Source organism: Corvus cornix, chromosome 7 (assembly GCF_000738735.6).
Source record: "Corvus cornix cornix isolate S_Up_H32 chromosome 7, ASM73873v5, whole genome shotgun sequence".
Taxonomy (NCBI): Eukaryota; Metazoa; Chordata; class Aves; order Passeriformes; family Corvidae; genus Corvus; species Corvus cornix.
Window position 1 is genome coordinate 27475064 of NC_046337.1, and position 21905 is coordinate 27496968.

Sequence of the window (21905 nt, forward strand, 5' to 3'; positions counted from 1 at the left end):
AATGCTCAATTTAACAGAAGCCTTGAATGTGCCTTTTTATCTTGGAGAAGGAAGATTCCCAATCCTGTCTAAAGCACTGACATACATTATCCAGGACAGGTTCTTCCTTTCTCACTCTGCAAAGCCCAGTGCCATAAAGAAACTTCTCCTACTACCACTCCTAGTTTAGGCTACCTTTCTATGCAATTGTGTGAGGATCAGGTGTACCTGTCTTTTAGCCTACGACACTGCAAGAAAACACATTTCAGGACCAGACAGGATGAAACTTAAGGTTTCTCGTTCTCTATGACAACAAGCTATCATAGGAAAAGGGTTATTTCTTTCCTCTTATTTTAATTTACCTTTTGTAAGGATTACGGAGTAGTTCAGCCAGACAACGCAGATAGTATGAGGACGAAGCTGGGGATTGTTCTAGTGTAGACACATCCACCTTGCAATGACTCCAAAAGATGTCTGCTGCTTGGGGGATAGTGACTTTAGCACTGATATTCTCACCATTCCCATCGACTTCCAACATACTGGTACATTCCTGCTCATTTTCTGGCACAATATAGCTCTGAATAAAAAAAAGCTTCGGTTTTCCTAGAAGTCCAGGACATGAGTCTGCTGTGAAGTGCTTCTTTATTTGTTCCAAAGGGAATCCAGAAAAGGTATGGTCTGTACAGAAGATGCTCTGAGAATTTCCACGGCTGACCAATATGCAAATGAAGCTGTCACAATTTCTGTGCTTCTGCCACCTTGCAACTTCAAGCAATGTTTGATTCATGGAGTTCATATTTAAATATCTGTGACAATGAACATCATAGCCTAAGCCTCTGAAGGTCTCTTCCAACACATCTGAAAGAAGCAAGATGTAATTAATTAAATCAAAGCACACCAAGGCTCAATCTCAACTATAATGAATTACAGTATTCACAGTGTTTTGCTATTGAAACGAAGTAGTTTATCACAATAATTAAAAAATCAGGATTACTTGGTGTTGATCACAGTACATTACATACTTAGAGTACTATATGCATGTTGTCTTTACTGCGAGTTACATGTTTCATGACAGCAGAGACACTGTTATTTGGCATGTGATCTGTTCCAAATTCCACAGACACTTACATGCTTTCATTCAGAGCCAGTATTCCAAGTTCCTAAGACTTAAAATATAAGGCAAGAAAAAACACACTTGAAATGATAAGAGTGATCTGGATAGCATGGGAAGTCTGCTTCACTTTTTAACTTGTCAAAATGACTCTGAATGGTTATTAAAGATATACAGAACTGCATAATAAACAGAGAGGTTCCCTTTCCTCAGTCAAAAATGAACTTGCTGCAGGCATTTTTGCTTCCTATTATATAAAATTTTAAGTGATGAGCTCCAGGTGAAGAATGGACACTGAAGTCTCAACTGTGACAGATAGCCAAATCCCAAGACTTAACTCTTACTGTGTTTGTGTCAACCTGTGCTGCAGGAAAATGTGCTAAACTCTGAATGACTACTTCGATGTTTCTTAGTATGGGAGTGAAACCAGACACATAGTGGTTAAAACCACAGGTATTAAGTGTTCAGAGAACCACAAGCTACTACTATGACTTACACCTGTAGCACCATATCTTTAGTATAAAGCACATATACATTGCCCATGAACAGCTTCTGGTAGGAAAAGAATTACCAAGTGCCATGTTTATGTAAAATTCCTTACACACGTAGGAAGCTTACACATAGCTGTTCTTTGACTTCACAAGTTTAACAATGCCTAATTAGCAGAGGCTATTTCAGAGGTAATAGCAGCAAAGCAGCTGTACTACCACACTGTTCTCCCCAAAAAGCCCATGGTGAACACACGAAACAGAACTTGTAACTTTCCTCAGCAAAATAAAGGGTAGGTACAAACTCTACACTATAGTGATATATAGTGATAAACAAGAACTAAAGTTTCATTCCAGTTCTGCTGTTTTGATTAAATTTTGTAAAATAATTCAGAAACTGTCCAGACATTTTAAATTTGAGAACAGAAAGATAAATCCCCCCTATTTAATGCAATAAAACACGCTCTCAAAATTCTGACTATTCAGTATCTCTACGGTCTAGCAGGTACACACTCAGTGAAGCTGACCATCAGTCAGGGGCAGCAGTATGTGTGTAAAATGAGAATTACCGCAGTGAGAGTGCTTTTCCTGTAATGTACTGATCTCACTGGCACATGCCCATATACACACAAACACAAAACCTGGTGTCACCTTAGTCCCCACACACGCTGTCACAGTTTAAAAAAACAATTCAGAAACTTAGAGCTGATACCTTAGTTTAACAATTAATCAGAAATTATACATGATAAGCCTTGGATACTTTAAGGCAAGACGCACCACAGCATTACATGCTGCAGCCTGAGATCAGGAACTATGTGTTTCTTCAACACTAGCCATCTCCCAACAAAGCTCCACTGACTTTTCAGCATCTCCACCCTACATAAAACACTAGCCTTTTCTCCCGATTGTTTACAATGTAAGGGTTAAAATTGATTTCCAAATGGAAAAGTCAAAAGCAGCTATTTACAAAACAGCAAAATGCATTTCAGTTTGAATTTTATCAGCATTTGATAAATTCATGCTGTTTACACTGGGCATTATAAAGTGTAATTCTTGATCCTACAGTATCTAATACTGGTTCACCTTCCGGAGATTGAATCTTGGGTCAGCTACAGATTCTAATGGATACAATTCCTAATGTTTTCCCTGCCCTCTTCTTTTTCTTTAGCGTACTCAGACTTCAAAATAGTGTGGGACAACAACTCCCTAAGTGGTGAGTGCCTTTCTAGCAAACACCTTTAAGCAATGCCATATGCCCTGTGCCTTCTGAATCTCACTAGCACCATAATGTACTTCAGTGAAAGTCTTGCTTTCTATCGTTAAATGCTGACAGTGCACTGGTAACTTCAAACATCTGAGACACACTTTCTGTATCTGAGCTCCACAACCACTGCTCTTCAACTACATCAACAATTCTAAGACAGTCCATCTGCTGGACCAATACATTTGAGAAAACCAAAAGATGCCTGGAAAGCCTCTTCTTCCCCTACATCTCCCAGCTTATTACAGAACTGACTGCAAATGCTCTCTTCATTTTTATTTTTAGCCTCACGCGTTACAGTGATTAGAGAATGAGGGATGTTTTTGACTAGGCAAAAATCTAATTCTTGGATTCTAGAAAGGCAGTCAGGAAACCCCCACATTTCACCCATGGCAGTGACCACACTGACAGCTGTAGTGACAATTTCAGTTAAACTGTGCAAGATATGACAGAAGCCCAGGTGCATTATTAATAAAGGATCTCATGGCTATTCAAAATCTCTGGTGTCCAATATAATTGCACTTCAAATCCACAACAGCTTTGGTTTTGGTTTTGTTAACTGGTGGGAAACACTCTCTTTACTATCTCTGCCAATAACCTGCTGTATGACTGCTTTAAGCCGAATTACTCCGTTGGTTGCTGAACATTCTTTTCTTCCCTCCCAAAATTCAGTCTATCCTCTTACAAGTTCTTTCATTCAGAGATTCTGCACCAAAAAAACCAAACGTTCTTTCCAATAATTAGGACAGTTGGCTTTAACCTGAGGTCAGCCCTTCCAACTCCCTGCTTTAGAAGACTTACTAGAATTGGCAGATTATCTGACTAGGACAACATTACCCTAATCTGGCTGGTAAATGTACATCATATTCTTTATACTAAATTGTTCTAATTATCTGAGATTAACGAGTTAAGGAACTTCAAATTCCAGACTTACCAGTGTCATTGCCAATGCAGTCTATTATCAGGCATATTCCTAAAGGCTGACTTTGCATTCTGTAAGGATCATCACACGTCTGAGAAATGTGAAAGCACAATTACAAAGTCAATACATCACTGTCTCAACTTTTAGACTTCACTACTTTCTCAAATTTTACGTCAGACCTATTAAATTATATTCTGTTGTTTTCCATCAAGTAGCTAGCAGAAATCTGTCTACTGGGTTGTAATGTGTCTTACCTACACAACAAAAAATCAGGAGAAAGGGACTAATGATTCTTTTCCCTCTATTTCTAGTACAGGCTTAGTTTTTGTGTCTTGTGTTATGCAATCTCACTACCATAAAGATTCTTTAAAAGAGACTAAAACTGTACAAGCTTCATACTGCCAATACAATAAATGTAGAGAATTTTTGTGTTTTTTAGGTGTGCATGCAAGCACTGCTCATCAGAACATCTTCTAATTTAGTGGAACAACCTCCTTGTTGCTAAATAATCTGTAATGACTCTATCACAACTCCTCTCCCCTCTGAAGAGAATTGATTGAAACAAATCAATTTGCTACAGGTAACTCCCTGGCTCCTGACCTACAGGAGAACTAGTGAAAATAGCAGTAGGCCATTACTATCGTCAATACCCAAAGCATGTCTGTCTTCTGCCTGGAGAGCAAAGAGGGAGAAGGGAATCAAGACCACGTGCAAAGAAGCCCTGTGATTTCTAATGCAGATGGCAAGAGGTCGGAACTCCAACAGCCTTTAACTTGGCCTCCACTAATAAATGTACAAGTTCTGTGTGCATAGTATATATACGTGCATTTTGCACACTGCTGCTTCCAGAGTAGCACAAATATTTTATATTAAAAATGTATTCTGCAAAAACAATTCACAGAACCTGTTTATGGCTGAGGACGTACACATTGTTCTGTCTGCACACAACTAAAGGAAATCTCAAAATGAAACACTAAGAAAACCAAGGTAAATACCCAAAGAGGTTATATTTATTTACATGCATACATATACACAAGCACATACCTTATGTGGCACTGATCCCGATTCCTGAATGGACAGGTGAACTGGTTCTGCTGCAATTAAAACAAACAGAAGTAATCTCAGTATGCAAGTACCAGTGACATTTCTTTGATACCAGATCAGTTACAAAGAAGAATGTATCTAGTTCAGCAAAGTTCTCACCCACTGGGACCTCTTAGTTTCTATGTATGCTACTGAAGTTTAAAAATCCCTAAATTATTCACCTCTAAAATGTTATCTGGATTTCATTCTACATTGCTTGGGGCTAGAAGAAACAAAGAATCTCTTACACTGAAAGAATTCAGCCAACTAATGTTAAAAATCACCATATTTGAGAGGTATTTGGGGTTTCCAGAGAAAACACAATACACATGGAAAGAACCTGGTATTCAAAGCACAATTTCCTGGCTGGCCTGGTGGGGAGTTCACTGCTGAAATGACACAAAAACTTCCTACTCCAGAGTTAACGAGCAGAGCTGCACTACACAGGCCTCCAGAGCTGGCTTGTCAATCTTATCCATGGTTTTACTAATAAAAGTGTTTATTCTGTTAAGAAGTTTTGACAGTGGAAGTTCACAGTTTTTAAGAATGTTTTAAGATGTGGCATCACAAGTAAAGCAAATACAAGACCATACAATAAGGCCAGGCTCACTTCTGAGAGGTATCAAATACTCTCTGCTCCTGGTGTTATTAACAGGATTAGCCATGAACACAACTATCAAATAAGAGTCCTTTTGATATAATGAAATTCATAATTTGGCTCTTTCAGATTATCAAAACTTAGATAAAATGCTCTTACCCAAAGTAAGACTCGATCCATTTTGTAATTTTTCTGTGTTCTCATTCTGAATCTGAAATGAGGAAAAAAGGCATCATTTTCCTGCTCCTCAAGAATTAATAAACATGTTCCAAAATAAAACAGCAGCATTTTTTCCTCAATAAAAGGATATTTTAGATTCATTTCTATCAACTAAACAGAATTACAACATAACATTAAAAAAACCTATCAAGAGCACAGACAAATAAACACCCAACTGTTCCACCTCAGAAAACAATTACCAGCTTGTCATGAACAGCAAGGAAAACCCTCTGAAGATAGGAACTTTGTTTCCTATAGAGCAGCAGGGAGCTGCGTATTTACTGAACACGACAGAAATAATCTCATCAAATTTAGCAAGGTTTAAGACTTTAAGAAAGGTCCTACTAATACAATATCAGAGCTAACCCAAATATAAAGAATACTGCATGCAATGCAATTTGTTGACTTTTCAGACACTGAGGTATCTTCTTAAAATGAGTTTAAAACAAACCACAAACCCCTGCCCCCCCTCCAAAAAACTCTTCTTAAAAAAGCTATAATTTTCAGCTTTAAAAATTAAAAGCTACTTTCCCTGAAATGTCCAGAGGTACAAAAAAGAAGAAGAATAGTCAAAGCAAAACTTTTTACTCCACAGTGTAGTACAAAAAAACTTCCAAGATACAGATTTTGTATGTTCAACTAATAGGAAAAAATTCACAGGTATCCTTTAAAGGGCATCTTTCTCAGACAGAAGATTTAAATCAGACCCTAAACTCAGAGTGTAACAGGAATAACAGAAACAAACCAAGCAGTATTTTAGTCACTAGCCATCTCTCATTCCTCAGGCTCTGAAAGATGGATCTCCTTTTAAAGTCTGGCAGTATTTAGAAATAAAGGATGCATTTCACTTCTGTATACTTACCCCTGAATTATAAGGAGGATCAATAAGATTGAGATTAGGGAGAGATGCCTGATGAGCATTTACATATACTGGCTGAGAATGAACGGAGGACATTGAAGCTGCAAATTTAACAGAAACACAAATACACCATCATATTTCAACTGTTTTAAAAACCTAAATCTACGAAGAATGCAAATACCCTTATTTGTAACTCGTAGTTTTATCTTCAGTAAAAGCACATCTGATTCTTGCCACCAAGAGTAACCAGTGCAAAAAGAGCATCTTACCTTCGTGTTTGTACTTCTGGATCTTCTTAATCAAGTCTATCCTGTGAATACTTCGAAAACAGTTTTCTATCAAATCCAGTTGATTAGGAGCCACCAAATTTAGCTTCTCCAGGTCAATTATAAGAGCTAGAAAACTCTAGAATAGCAACATAAACCCAAACACGTCAGTAATTTGTTCTCTATCAGAAGTAACAAAGCAATCCAGAAAATACCATGGGGAGGTCATAACGGCTCTATAAACAATAAGAGATGTTACACCTTCTAAGAATATTCTCTGGAAGACATAAGAATCCTTGGTATTATCACAGGAGTAATAGAAACTACAAAGTGATATTCTTAAAAACCAATCCTAAATTTTTGAGGAAACAGTTTTGTATTTCATTTTTGCTACAAAGCCAGCCACTGGGAATGTCCCCTAGCATGCCACAAAGCAAGCAGCAAGAAAAGCTTTGGGTAATTTTCAAAGCTGCTCTCCTTGACTGAAGATAGAAAAGGAAAAAACCTTAAAGGAAGAAGACAGAAATCTTCAGTCTTCTATGCACAGTGGTCAAGGTTTCTGAATCCTCTCTACTGAATTTCTGCTTTCTCAGAGGATTTAATAAAATATTCAGAATGCAAAGGTATACAGACGTAATTACAATATATCTGTTCTTCTGTAAGTGAAGCAGAGCACAAACAAAAAGTGACCTTGTAATTCAAGATACAGTTCAAATGATTACTGGTTTGAGATCATTCTTATTTGGACTTTCAGGTTAGTAATACTGAAGAAAGACTTCTGTAAAATGCCTTCTGCCTATGAAGTTCATTCTACCACTGTACAGTATAACAAGCACTGTTCCCTCTTACTTTTCACTAGTTTTCCACGCTTCTTTCCTTGAATTAAAAGTCAACAAAATGAAGTAGAAGCCACTACTTCTTGTCTGCTTCCTGATGTTTTTGTACTCCTGCCTCAATACTCCTTGCAATACTGTCTCCTCTCCTTTGCTGTCTAGCTACTTCTTTTCTTATTTTAATCTCTCCTTGCTCCAGAGGAGAATACCAGCAGGAAAACATACCTTATCTTTTGCCATTTTCATACGAGGTGCATAATCTCTGAGTAGAAAACCAAGAGAACCCACTTCGTCTTTTTCCAGATTTTCATTTATCTCTACCATTAGTACCCTGAAATAAAGTTGAGATATTTCTAAAGGATTAGCTTGCAGCAAGATTCCTCTTGTTCCCAACTACTTAACTTCTCCCCATGTTCCAGTCTTAATCTACCATTTCTAACTAATAAACAGGTAAAAAACCTACCCTGCTTCAAGATCCAATTACAAAATACCTACTCTTGCTAATCAGCACCCGTGTTTTTCAGACTGACAGTGTAATAGCCACTGTTAGGAAAACAGAAGTTTCCTTAACGTTTAATAGAGATGAAGTGCGAGAATCACACAACAGAACACATCCTTCATTTTTTTACCTATTAGTTACAGGGTTTTTATTTTAATGAGAATTTAATACAGGAAAATCTTCCTTATGAGTACATGTTTTTCTTTCTGAAGTCTCCAAATAAAATAACTGGAATTTCTTAATTTAAGCCTCGCAAAACTAATACAGTAAAAGAAGTAAGAGAGAGGTCCTTTGAGAAAAGCTATACCACATGGCTATGTGCCCAAATCCATCTAGAAGAGAAAGTATCTCTAACTAAAGATATTCCTTTAAAGTGTCATTTTTATCTGCTAATTCAGAATTCTACAAACATCACTGGTTTTATTCACAAACACACAAACTCCTTAAATATAGATGCTTCTAATGCCATGACTGGTAAGAAACTACAGAAGTTTAATTAAGGGACTAAACTTGACTGTAAGTCTAGGTATAATGTCTTTTTCTGCTTTTCTTCTACCTTCAATAAATATTCTCTGAATCTGTGAAGTATTTAAGAAAATAAACAAAAACCAATTCACCCATACACCACCCTCCCCCCCCCCCAAACAAAGGAAGAAAAAACCCCACTTATTTTGAACAAGATAGTACAGTTTTGAAATCTGAAATAGATATATTACCTGTAATCAGGGATAAGTCTGAGACTCCTGGCAAGGTGAGCTTCTACTGTTGCTTTCTCAGTGTTCAGGATCCTCCTCAGCAAGTCAAACCTCTTAACTCTGTACAACAGCTCAGACAAGCCAACAGGAGTCAGTTTCTCCCTCTCATTCAAAGCCACCAAGATCTCTTTAAGATCAGCACTGGCCAAATCAGGAGCAAGGTCTCGGCACAGGAAAACCATCATCTCTTCTTCTTCTTTATCCAATTCTTCTTGAATCTGATGAATAAGGAAAGCTGGCACTTGGCACCTGGTCATCACTTTGTTGCTGTTCTTTTAAAATTGCCAGCCTACTGGTTTTTAAACAGGAAACCAACATGATATGAAGCCCGTGTCTACCACAGCACTTCTCTTGTGTTCATTCTTAACTAGATGCATTTTTACAAGGGCAGTTCTGTGGGAGAGAATTAAAAGGTAATAAATAAGTGTTCTGCTGCACAAGTCCACAGTTAGCTCTGCTATCTGAAGTATTTCACTTTCAACTAACACTCCAACATATACTACACAGACATCCTTTATCCAAGGGACTCTCCCAGTTGTTCATTACAAAACTAAAAGTATTTGGAAGGTCATATTAATCAGAAAGACAAACAAGTTCTTTTTAGAGTAAATTACCTTAACCCGAGTCTGTATATTCCATAGGAAGTGAAACAAAGATCATCAGCTTGCTGATGAATGGTAGATTAAGCATTTCTGAAAGCTCTGCCCTTTTCTGAGCAACCCTCCACTCCTCTCACCGTCACCACCTTTTCCCCCCTAAAAGTCTCAAGGCATTTTTCAGGCAGAATTTTTAGAGCTCAAAGGTAGTGCAACCACACACAGACAAAAGAATGAAGAAAAAACCTCCCAACCATATAAAACCACTGCTATCAGGTATGCAATTTGTCTTAAATGAAGCAAAAATAGAGGAAATACTAGCAAGATAATACGTAGTTTTTAAAACACTAATTATCTGTGTTAATTCAGGAGTGGGTTTTCTTATTATTAACATCATTTAAGGTGATTCCAACCTGAATGAGTTACTGGGGTTATAAGGATTCTCCACACACACCCTCCATGCCCAGAAAGACTGAAAATCCACTCAGAGAAAATATTTCAATCTTAAGTATGCAAATTAGTTAATTCTGAAGGTATAGATAAGACACAGACCACGTTTTTCTTCATGACGCATGCATGTATCACCATCCTGAAAACTGAAACAAAAATTCAAACCTAGAAAAACCCCCAGCCTTGTGATTAACAAAATCAGTAGGGTGCTATGCTCAATTTCCACTGCCACCAACCATGGAAATTCTAACTAACCTCCTCTGACCTCCATGACATAGATGGAAAAAGGGGAAATGAGCAAACCTGAAGACAAATCTTAGTCCTTTCACAGAGTTTGATCACTATACTGCAGAGTTTTGTTTAAACTGTACTGGAAAACAAAAGCCAATTCAACTTCAAAGCCTAATACACCAAAAGATTCTAGCACCTGGATAAGATTTTTTTAAAGCATTTTCAGCCTTTTGTTACACATTCTGGAAGTTACAATCAACAATGTCATATGTTGTGTCCATAAATTAAGCAGGTGAGATAAACTCATCTAAAAGCTTCTATTTTTTTTTTCCTAGTGCTGTTTAAATGAAAAGTAACTAGAACCATCTCCTCAGCAAGGAAGAAACAGATTTCGTTAAACTCCTGGACTGCCCACTAAAAGAATGTATCAGAGGATAAGCAGAGGAACCCCTCATGTACTGTAATGTGTTTTGGAAAGTTTTCTATCAGAAGAAAAGCATATTTATTGATAACTTATTTTCAATCTAGCATCAAACACTTGTGAGAATGCTGTAGAATGACACAGACTGTTTTCATGACATAATGCAGTCAAGAAGGAAGAGGGACAAAGCACCTTCATATGAAAGTACCTCCCAGGCACATTCAGCAGGGACTTTCAAAAGAACATTAAGTCATAGTCTAAAGTGAAACAGGAATTTAACAACTTTTGGCCATTTTCGGAAATATCAGAAAAACTTTTGAACTACTCCAGTTGATTTTTACCCAATCTTTTAAAACTAGTTAAAAAAAAAAGGGGTGGAGGGGTGGTAGGGAGGAATTTCCTACTGAGTTGAAATTTCAGACATGCAAAATTACTATTTATATGTTAACTTAAAAATAATCTGCCTTTAAAACACACATATGAATTATCTTCTTTTGTGAATTTCCTTTCTATATGATACACCACATGCACATTATAAAAAAATGCTGATTATACTCTCAGTGCTGAAATTTGCTTACCTGTATGCAAATCTGTTCACAAAAACACTGGAAAACTGGCATTTGACCATTGCCAAATCACTGATCTAGATCCAGTACACATTGGTTTCCATATAGGATTTTCCAGTGATTACATCAACTCATTCTCTGTTGGACAAATATCAAGACCACAAATTACTGTGGGGGGCCTACTTCCTAATTTTATGGGGGAGGAGAAACCAAAGAAAATGACCAAGGGTCATTCTTATTTATGACTGCAGTGAACCAGGAATGATGTTCTAAATAAAAGGAAAACCAACTGTGCATATACAGTGATTTGCCAACAATATTCTTTGGGTACTGAGTGGGGAATGAGTAAGAGCAACAGGAAGTGACTTCTTAGTATAAACTAAAACAGTTTATAACTTTGCATCCAAAAGCCATGTGCCCATATTTTGATAGCAGGAATGTCACAGGACTGGGGCAAGCCTGATACATGCCGTGTGTGTACATCTTAGCCAGATCCACGCCACTGTAAGAGATGAAGAGCATCATGCTCCACTCTTCCATCTGATGACCACTTTTTAAAACATCACAAATACAGTTATTATAGCTGCAAAAGTTAAAGAAAAAGAGAAAAGCAAACACAACATAAACCCAGCAGCCTAGCTTTCAATTATCTGGACCCTGCAACAAGATGACTTACTGAATGTAAATTCTCTACAAGGAGGAGAGAAAAATCAGTTTATCTTCTAAGACCAAATAAAACACTTCATACTCATCAGAGATAAAGCTGCCCCAATAATTTTTGTGTTCACATGCATGCATAATTAGGCTTTTTTTTCCCCCCATCCTTGCAAGGAGCAGGAAATAACAACATACTATAACTTCACACAAAGGTGCACAAGGCTCCAGTTAACTCCTTGCTGGCATTTTGTATCTTGAACGTTTCAGAGTCATCTTTACAGCAATAAAACCAGGATATGACACCAGTGGGTGTCGTTGTGATTTGGAAAATTACCTTTCTTTCACAAGACGAACTCATGTGGAAGACCTTGTGTTGGAAGGAGAGAGTAAAAGATGACCTGGCTACGGGCGGCACTGACTGTGCTTTGTGCTTCCTCTACTCTGCATTGTTTGAAAAGGTGGCGGTGGTGAACGACTGCACTTGGAGCCAGGGCCATCTCGCATTTTTCAAAGTTGAAGAGCATGCTCCTCAGCTTTCACATTTCCCAGTTTCCTCACTGGCCTACGCCCTCTAACAGGACTTGTCCAACGTACTCCGGAAAAGCAGGGAATTTCTGAGGGAGCCATCGCATTCCTTATGCTTCAATAGTTTTCTCTCGGTGTAAACTAGTATGACCACGATAATTCGTTTTAACACCCTAGTCCTCCTAATTAAATCAAAAAAAACCCCAAAACCAAACAAAAAATCCCCAACAACTAAACGTGGTTTACGCAGATTTCCTGTCAACTTTTTAAGTACGTCATTTTAAATTACACTCGGTTTCGGTTGTCGCCACGGGCCGAGGCCGAGCTCCAGCCTCGCTTGCGCTGGACGCTCCGGCTCTGCAGGACGCCTCTCCCCCGTGAACAGGGACGGGGACCCGATCTCGGAGCACGGGGTGTTGGGCCGCCTATGCTGAAAGAGCAGGGTGGGAAGTGTGAGGGAAAGGAGGGGGGAAAGGAGCGGGGGAAGGTATAACGCACCCAGACGCGTCGGGGAAGTCTCTACAGCAGCCAGGTCCGGCATTTGGAGCAGGGCGGAGCCGGGGCAGTATCGGCACACGGGCTGCCGAGCCCCGGGCCCGGGGGGGAGGAAGAATGATAGGTTTAGTTTTGTTTCCGACTATACCTCTGGAGACGGAACTCGGGGCTGCACAAACACGACCGCCCAGCTCCCACCGGATGGAGGCGGGACAGGGCCTGCGGCGTCCGGCACCTCCCCCGGGCACGGACACAAGAGACGGGGCAGCGGTGTGAGGAGATGGCGGCGGCGCGGTGCCGCGTTCAGCATGGGCACAGGCGTTTGTAGGCTGTGTTTTTGTCCTGCTGCTGGTCTGGGGACTGACAGAACGGCTCTGTATTGGCCCTGCGATCTTTGAAGTAACAGCAGGTTTTTCGGTGACCTGCTGTCAGCGTGAGCACATGTTTTGGCAGGAGTTTAGACGTAACGCCTTGAATGGTTCATGACTCACTCTGAATTTGTTCGTTCATAGTGAGGATAATGTACAGTTGTGTGAAAGTTGTATGCTTCCCGTTGTATAATCTTAAGTAAATATTACGTAACGCCTTGTTCCTGAAAACTGGGCGTTGCAATTCCCTTCACATAAACCAGTAACTTTCATGAAGCTATTTACTGTGGGATGCGTTGGCATCTGGAGCTGCTCTCCAAAAGGCCTAAAATCTGAAATTTTATTTTATCTGCTGAACTAGACAAAAGCCACCTCCATATATGGTGCAATCAGACAACTCCCAGCTCAATGGAGTTCAAAGCATTTGCGAAATGGAGTAATTTTTTTGGTGCTGCTAAAAACAGAGCAGTGGAAGCGCAGTACTGTGGGAGTAACACACACGAAGAGTTGCGCTGTCTTTGGAGCTGCAGAGAAAAAAGAGAAAACAATCGCCCACCCTAGCATTTGTACCAAGTGACAGCTTTATGTTCTGAAAAAATACTTGTATTCTTACTGAAATTGTATGGTCAGGCTCTCAGTGTAATATCAATCATTCAAGGGTATTGCAATATCCCCGCTATGAAGATGTAGCTGATTCAGAAGGAAACCAGCTACCTACTGTGAATTAGTATGCACAACTTCTCCTTGGATCGGTTCCATACAAGCACATAGAGACTTGTACAGGTTGGTACAAGAGGTTTAAGGAGATGGTATGGCTGTGGGCTTATGAAGCATTATTTTTTCAAAAATGGTTGAATGAGTGATTTACAAATTTAAGACAGCCATTGCTTAAGCTACCAATATACTGTTTATTTGTTCCACTTTTTTCTTAATTTACCTAATTTTTATATGCTTATTAAGCAGTTTCCATCTATTTATAGGCAGCATTTATAAACTGTATGCAAGTTTCTTCATTCTTCCCCATTTCTAATTTAAAATACTACATCATCTTCATAGATAGGTACTCATGCAGACTAGAGTTGTAAATTAGCATAAATGTACAACATGGAGCATACCAGTAAGATTAGATGTGATTGAGATGGTCCTATACGTTTTGATGCAAAGGGCTTTAGATACAAATCTCTGGCTTGGACATACTTCGTTTGATATGCTTTAATAACAGGTTTGAGCTATTTAATTTTGTAGATTAGTTATATAAGTAAAAAACTTTAAGAATTTATGCCTTCTAAAATACTATGAACTTGATACTTGTCTTTTATGCTTTAATTTCAAAATTAGATCAGGATGAGTGAACTCAATTTCTATATATAAATGGTGTCATTTGTGACATATTGGTGTTGCTTTCATTATTAAAAGGCTTGGTCACTAAGGGAAGTGACTTACTTTCCAGGGGTTTCCTTTTCCATTGGAATAACTGTGAAAGGATTATCTGACTTGCAGATTTTCAGATTTTTACTTGGCCTACAGCTGAAAACAGAGAATGTATAGAACATCTGTAAAATCAGTTCCCTGTCATACATGTAAAACAGTTTGGATGAATCTTCAAATGTTTTGATACCCATGATGATATCAGTATATTAATTAGAAGACAAGGATGGGTCCTGAGTACATTCCTTGTAAAACCCCTTGAAGCAAATATTCCTGACTTCAATTGGCCACATGTAGAAAATATTTTTGCACTGATGTAGAAGGTCTAGCTAATAAAAGCTGATCTGGCAAAGATCTAATTGCAGGATAGAAGCTTGTAGTTTAAAAAAAAATTTATGAAGGTTTTCAGGAGAGATTTCAAGGCAGGTTAATAACACAATCAAGGTTATAGTCTACTATTTAAACTACAGGTGCCTCATGTAATGAGAACAGTTATTCTATTGTGCTCAGAAATAGGAACTTCAGAGTTAGCCAGTTTATACTACAATGTAGTCACTATTATATTGGAATTATTTAGCTGCTTAAACTTCTCTTATTTAGCTGCTTAAACTACTCTTCTTCTTGTGTAACACACAAATTTGGAAGATTATGCTAGTGATGTAAATATCATAGGTAGAATAATCAAAAACAATAGATAAATCACAAGTTATCTTTCCAAGGGAGCAAAAATAGCTCATTTACTACTGATGGAGATGAGATTTCCACCTGCATTTTGGAAAATGGAGCATCATCACTTTTATTTTTCAGACCTTATGATACAAAAAGAGTTTCCTGACTGTGGTATTACAATCATGTATGTTCCTCACCTGCAGGTGCCACTGCTGTTTGTGACCCTGGTTTTTGCACTGTAAAATATCTATGCTGGTAGAAAGGCTGTTTTAATATAAAGACAGACATTGCTATGGTTACAGTGAAGACACATTTGGTACTATTATTTTAATACACAGGAAATAACTCCATCCCCAGGCAGGATTGGTATTATTATACCTGTGAAAGAAAAATCTTTATGAGTACTGTATGTGTAACAATGATGAGACATATTCTACAATATTGGCAAAATATGTTCATCATAATTCGGGTAGTGGCTGCCATCTGGCTATTAAACCACCAAATGATACCACCTTAATTCACAACTGCATAAATTTTACCAAAACTAGTCTAGTCTAACTGAATATGCTTGATATATTTGCTGTATCAGTGAAGCGGCAGGCTTATAACATTTAAATAGACTGATTGTACAGAATGTAATTAACATTAGTAACATAGTAACAATTCTTAACATAGTAACAATTAACTCTTAATTGTTTTCGTGAACAACCATTGATGCCTTAAGAGGCCTCCTAGAAACAGAGACTAGACATGAGTAAGGGAATAAAAGTAGGTATTTATTTGAAAAGCCTTCAAAGGTACCCCCTGGGGAGCCAGAGGCTACTGCCAAGATGGACCCCAGGTCACGAGTTCTTCACCCTTTTATAGGTTTGGTTCATTTGCATATCAGGGTTAAAGCTTCAGTTAATGATGTAATTTCCCCAAGTTTGCCCCTCCCTTGAGAGGCTTTTGGTTTATACTTTTTGGCCTGGGACAATCTAAGTGTCCTTGGAGAGCAGGCATGGAGAGGCTTTGTTATGCCTGCCTAGCATGAGAGAGCAGAAGTTAACAGGCCGCATGAAACTTCAGAGTTACACACCGGGCAGTACAGGATTTGAAAAACATGAAAGTTAAAACCTAAGGCATCACCATCTGAAATTCTGTACTCTTAGTCTTGGAACCAGATAGAAAACAAGCAGTGAGTACCACCAGCCTTTGAAAGTGTGTATTCTGGGTAAGACTGCCTAAGGGACAATAGAAATATTTTGTGCAACAGACCTTGATTTGTTTTTCAGAGAATGATGCAGCTGGATAGGAATGTTTGAGAAAAGGATTAGGCAAGAGAAGTTTAGTAAAATGAATATTTGCACTATGAACAGTGCCTTGAGCAATGTCATACAAAGATGACGAACTCCACTGAACAGTACATCTGCACTCACACAGTAACAAATGTTGTTTATTGGCTCTAAAAATAAAGCTCTATTATAATCTCACTCAGAAAAATTGTGTGTGAATATATATGTTTCAAAAAAAAGGATATTTTAGCCATGTTTTGGTAGGACCTTCAACTTCTTTTTAAACCTGCAATTTGTGACAGGATTATTTAAAAATTTCAATTTCCTCACCATGGAAGTACACTATGTAATTGTTTAGTGGCATTTATAGTTTCTTACTTGCTTGTCTAATTTTGCTTTTCTTTTTAGTGACACAGATATCCTGTTGTTTGGATTAAAAAACTATGTAATATATCCTCCTTACTTTGTTACTAATGGCATAACAAAATTTACAGTAGGATATTCAGGTAATTGTAATTCCTAGTGCTGCAGAGCACATATACTGCCCACGGGTCCTTTTCTGCTATAATCTTCAATCCAGGCATTCTTATAGCACTCCAGAAGCTGCTAAGATAATTTAAGGGATACCAGGGCATTTAAAACAAATTACTAGAAGAGACCAGATGTAAAAATAAATAAATCTGTAAATACACCAGAGCAAAGGAAAAAGCTGTTCTCTCTTTTTTCACATTACAGTCAAGTATGTTGGAAGTAATTTTAGGATAAGGTACAGTTATTGCTGAGTTAAACATTTTATTCTACTTTACTAAGCAAAGGTGGCAGCAATGTAATTTTTGATATCTGGATGTTACACAGATTATTCTGGTGCATAGTGTCTGCCAAGCTAATTAACTGTTCAATAGGGTGAAGTATAAGCTTTGGTATTTTCATGTACTTTAAGGTAGTCTGGGGCAGTTTTTAAAGCTTTAAGGTAATATTTATTCTTATTTAGAGACATCAGAGCAAACAGTAACAAACACTTCTAAAAAGTGACAAAGTCATTCATTACCACTTACTGGGAAATAATAGTTATTAAACCTTTAATAATTATACTACAAATTTTCTCTTAAAAGCAACACACTTCTCAGCTTCATTTAACACAATGTTGGCAGGGCTTGAAAAGAGCTGGTCTGATAGTTTGTTTATCTTGCTCTTTAAAGGATGATACAGCAAACCCAAGAGTCATCTTGGGCTGGGTTTTTTCCCCAGATTGAAGCCAGTTAAAGTGCTCTGGCTGTTTCTTGATCCTTCCACAAACGTATAATAACATCAAAGAAACATGAGTTTGCCTGTGACAGACTTTAATATGCATATTATAAGTACAGAGTGAGCAGCAGGCTTATGTATGCTTCAGCTTATGATTAGTAAGTATTAAGTTGTCACATTTGATCTTCAGTGATGGCCTCCGTTCTTCTTTGGAGGAAACAGTGCATATTCAATGCCCAGAGCTATGACAAAAGCTGCAACTCCCCACTTGAGTCCCCTAGTAAAGACTTCTGTTACAGTGATAGGTCTTGCAAAGCCACCCATATATCTCCAGACTTCATTACTAGAAGGAAAATGAAACCAAAGGAAAAAAGATCAGTGGAGCCACTGTGACATACATTAACAGGAATATATATATAAAAGAATGATGAAGGTATTTCAATTAGATAGACATTGAGGCATGTTCTGTCATTTAAGTGTCAGGAGTTACAAGTAAAGTTCATGATATGAACTCTAACCCTTACACATGTAACTTGAGATACAAGGATTGCCAGCAAACAACACAATTATAGGAACAGAATCACCTCCCCAAAATCATGTAATTGTAGTCTTCTGTTTTTACTCTGCAACAAATCAGTGCCCACTAGCACTTGCATGGATTGGACTAACTACAAAGGCTAGTCACTGTGCTAGACAGTATGTAGCACAGTCAAATCTTACAAAGAAAGTTTTTGCAGACATAGATAACTCATCTTAGTGTTCAGGCACTTTCTGTTTCACAATATAACACTTAACTATACAAGAATCAGATGATTTAAAAAAAAATCGAAAAGATGGTGTTTAGCTTGTACAGGGTATGTACAAACCTCACACTGTTTTGCCTTACTGTTTTCAACCTACATCATTATTGAAACATTAGTCACTGCTCTAACTGACTACAAATACTTATTTGTAGCACAACCAGTGTAATCTATGGAGATGGGTGTAGTTTGTCTGTTGTAAGGACTCAACAGACCTTAAGAAAAGGAAAAAGAAGCACACAATAAAATAAGATCTGTCATTGTGGTAGAAGATATGGGGGTTTAAAACAAGGGGGACAGATACTTATTCACAGATAATCTTGTGTAGATGGATTTTGTGACTCAGGATGAAAGCATATTGGCATGGAAGAGTATCTTCTAGGTGCCAGTAAAAGGTCTAATTGATACAGACAAAGTTTCCAAATATTAAATACAAAATAAGCTTTGTGAAAGATGTCATATGTACATTAATGTGCATTTGGCATACAGGCTGAAAGCAGATTCCCTGTTAAAATGAACTGAGCATACCAAAGGGGAGGGAGCTCTGAAGAGGGCTACTTTTTCAAGACTTGTGGTGCAAGACATTAATAATACAATCTTCTTCCAGACTACTGAAGCAAGTAACATGATACTTTAATTTCTCATTTGTTAAGGAAGATTGGCATGATACTTGTACTGTCCTATGGAATTGAAATACTACTTTACATAAAATTTTAAAAGTTCAGAAGGAATCATCTCATGCTTTGGGTTTGACTTTGTTCCTTATTTGAACCTGTGATTGGTTCAATCCCCTTCTTTTACCAGAGAAACAGGAGTTTTAGTTTATCTTGGAGGGGCAATAAATATTACACTCTCTTTTCCAGTGTGTTGTTTTGCAGCACTTCCTGAAATTGGAAGTATAGGCACTAACGGTCAGGTTAATTTACACTAAACTTACAATATTAAACTGTATCTTCTTTTTTCCTTTCTTAAATGGGAATAAGCCTATTGCTTGCTGAAAACAATTTTGTGTGAACCAAAGGGAAAAAATCTTATGCTGCTTGCACTCCACAAAAATGGAGGCAAGATAAATGTGACACAGGCCTGGAAAGTTCATTAAGGGCTGATATTTTGAATGATTCATATCATCATCTAAAGCATGTTTTACTTTAGGCTTACATCTTTAAACTATTCCAAAGAAAAGAAAAAAGTGCTGTCAACCTCAAACCCCTCTAAAGGTTATAGCATGAAACAACTTTTTAACGGATTACCTATTTGCTCTTCCATTTTTCTTGTAATGATTTGAGTGAAGCCTTTTCTATGAAGACTCCTGGAACAGTTTGCTCATGCAAGTTTTCCCTTACAGAAAGACCAGACTACTCAGCACAAAACATTTGGTATTTTTATTCCCCAAGATGAAAGGGTGGTTGAACAAAATATTCCATAATTCATGATGTGGGAGAAACACATTAAGCCCTGTTTTAACAGCTGCCTAAATATCTAAAAAGGAGGAGATATTAATTGTCGAGTGGTAACATGAGAAGTAAAAAGCTGATTCTCCATTATGTCATTCACAGTTGAATGCAATTCTATCCTGTATACATGTACATTTCTTCTTTTCAGATAAAGGCCTCCTGTTGTATATGAGGAATCCTATTCCCACTCAGAATGTCAGTGCAAGTTCCACCATCTTCATCAAGACCCAAGGCACACAATCTCTTTGCAGAGGAGGACAGGCTTATTCATATGTGCAGACCTAATACTACTTAGTTGTTTTGGTAAATGAGGTATTGGTCATTGTGCCTGATCTGTGTCAGCATGAAACATCACAAAACGCAAGGCTGCCTCGCAAGATGTGGAGACTGGTCAAGGTGATGCAAGGTGTGACCTTCATGCAAAAAGTAAACCAAGACTTAACTGAAATTCTGACTAATTTTCGCTGAAGAAAGAATTATCTACAATGACAAGGTCTGGTTGATGCTACAAGATGACACATCAAGATGACTTTTGAGGCTCTTGCACTTACCGAGCCCACGGATCCCTCAGACCCTGTTTAGCCAGCCTTCTCTGCACCTCCTCCAGTGGAGTTCCCTCGACCTTCCACTGCCTGTAGTCAGGGAGTTCCACTTTGTCATGGCCATGGCCATGGCCGTGTTCACTTCCATGTCCCATGCCTACAGGAAAACGTCAGTTTGTTACTTTGCAGAGAGCATCATCTTATTTCTATACACTTGCTAAGGTCTGAAGAAAAACCTGAGAAAAACAAAGACTTGGCTCTTCAGCTCCTTTTCAGCTGCCTCCAGTTCAGACAGATATACCTGTGGCAATCAACAGTTCCAGGGCAGATGGGTGGACAAGGAGATACACCTTACCAGTCACTTGATGAGGCTGAAAAATATATGCCTTATTTACATACACACTGGAGAACTATAAAAATATTAAGTTTCTCCTTAAAAACATGTGAAGGTGAACATTTTCAGCAAGATCATGAAGGACTGGAAGAAAATGACAGCTTTTAAGGCTCCATTTTCACAAAGCACCTGAGTCTTCTTTGAGCCAAGGTTTCCCATTTTAACACATATCAGGTAGCAAAGAACAGATTTACTGTCCTTATAGTTTAGAAAATTGACTGGAATGCAGAACACAGCTTCAAAGCCTATAACTTTTGAAGATGACTGCAGGCCGTGGAAACAAGCAAAGATTTCGCTGCATGAGGAAACTTGGAGAGCAGCATTAGCGCCGTCATTACCCGAAAAGCTCCCCCCAAATTAGACCCCAGTCTCCAACCTTGTCATAGAAACCTAAGGCCTCTCTCCTACCAATATTCACTTTTTACAAGAGAGGAGGTTATGGCCTGTCACGCACACGGCGCGGCCAGCGGGCTGCGCTGCAGCACCAGCCGGGCGCTCTCTGCCAGAAGAACCAGCACAAGCTGTGCCCAGAGGTCGGACCGAGCGGGGCCGGGAGGGCACAACCCGGAGTGACAGCCACCCCCACTTCCACCCCCGCCGCCGCCTGCCCTGCCCGCACACGGATACCCCGGCGGCAGCAGCAGGCCCGGTGCCGGTGCCAGCCCCGCCCGCGGTACCTGCCCGCTCCGCGACCCTGCTCAGGACGCGGCCGCCACCCGGAACCGGAACCCACACGAGGACCAGCCGCTACGGGAAGCGCGGGCCAGACACGCAGGTTCCGGGAAGCTTCCGTTCCGGCTCTTCCCGCTGGCCTGCTGCGGACACGGAGGCCGTGGAGCCGCTGCCAGACCCCTTCCCGGGCCGCTGCCAGACCCCTTCCCGGGCCGCTGCCGCCCGCAGCGCTCCCGCCACGACCC

General features: G+C 38.9%; 2 protein-coding genes across 7 annotated transcripts in view; both read right to left on the reverse strand.

Annotated features, from left to right (window-relative positions):
• CFLAR (CASP8 and FADD like apoptosis regulator) overlaps positions 1 to 13065 on the reverse strand; it is a 17526-nt gene extending 4461 nt beyond the window's left edge. The window contains exons 1-10 of one of the 5 annotated variants that reach the window (XM_019290316.3): positions 12818 to 13043; positions 11150 to 11275; positions 8835 to 9266; positions 7845 to 7950; positions 6790 to 6925; positions 6524 to 6621; positions 5602 to 5653; positions 4806 to 4855; positions 3774 to 3852; positions 342 to 837 (exon numbers count right to left, since the gene is read on the reverse strand). In XM_019290316.3, coding sequence (XP_019145861.1) covers positions 342 to 837; positions 3774 to 3852; positions 4806 to 4855; positions 5602 to 5653; positions 6524 to 6621; positions 6790 to 6925; positions 7845 to 7950; positions 8835 to 9130 — 1313 coding nt within the window. In that variant the 5' untranslated portion in view covers positions 9131 to 9266; positions 11150 to 11275; positions 12818 to 13043. The other 4 variants (XM_039554777.1, XM_010406597.4, XM_010406598.4 and 1 more) reach the window with 4 other exon arrangements.
• A 4807-nt stretch (positions 13066 to 17872) lies between these two features.
• On the reverse strand, positions 17873 to 21753 carry NDUFB3 (NADH:ubiquinone oxidoreductase subunit B3). 2 transcript variants are annotated; one of them, XM_039554968.1, is made up of 3 exons: positions 21666 to 21753; positions 20604 to 20751; positions 17873 to 18141 (listed from the first exon to the last, which is right to left on the reverse strand). In XM_039554968.1, exons 2-3 carry the CDS (start codon positions 20747 to 20749, stop codon positions 17985 to 17987), a joined length of 303 nt encoding a protein of 100 aa, XP_039410902.1. In that variant the 5' UTR covers positions 20750 to 20751; positions 21666 to 21753; the 3' UTR covers positions 17873 to 17984. The 2 variants fall into 2 exon arrangements, with proteins under 2 accessions (XP_039410902.1, XP_039410903.1); XM_039554969.1 differs by having other exon boundaries at positions 21616 to 21694.
• Between the last annotated feature and the right edge of the window lie 152 nt (positions 21754 to 21905).

Excerpts from the sequence above, each read along its gene's own strand:
- NDUFB3 (XM_039554968.1), bottom strand. The coding sequence starts at position 20,749 with ATGGGACATGGAAGTGAACACGGCCATGGCCATGGCCATGACAAAGTG. Across the intron at positions 18,142-20,603 it reads CTGAGGGATCCGTGGGCTCG|TAATGAAGTCTGGAGATATA; the intron begins GTAAGTGCAAGA and ends TTTTCCTTCTAG.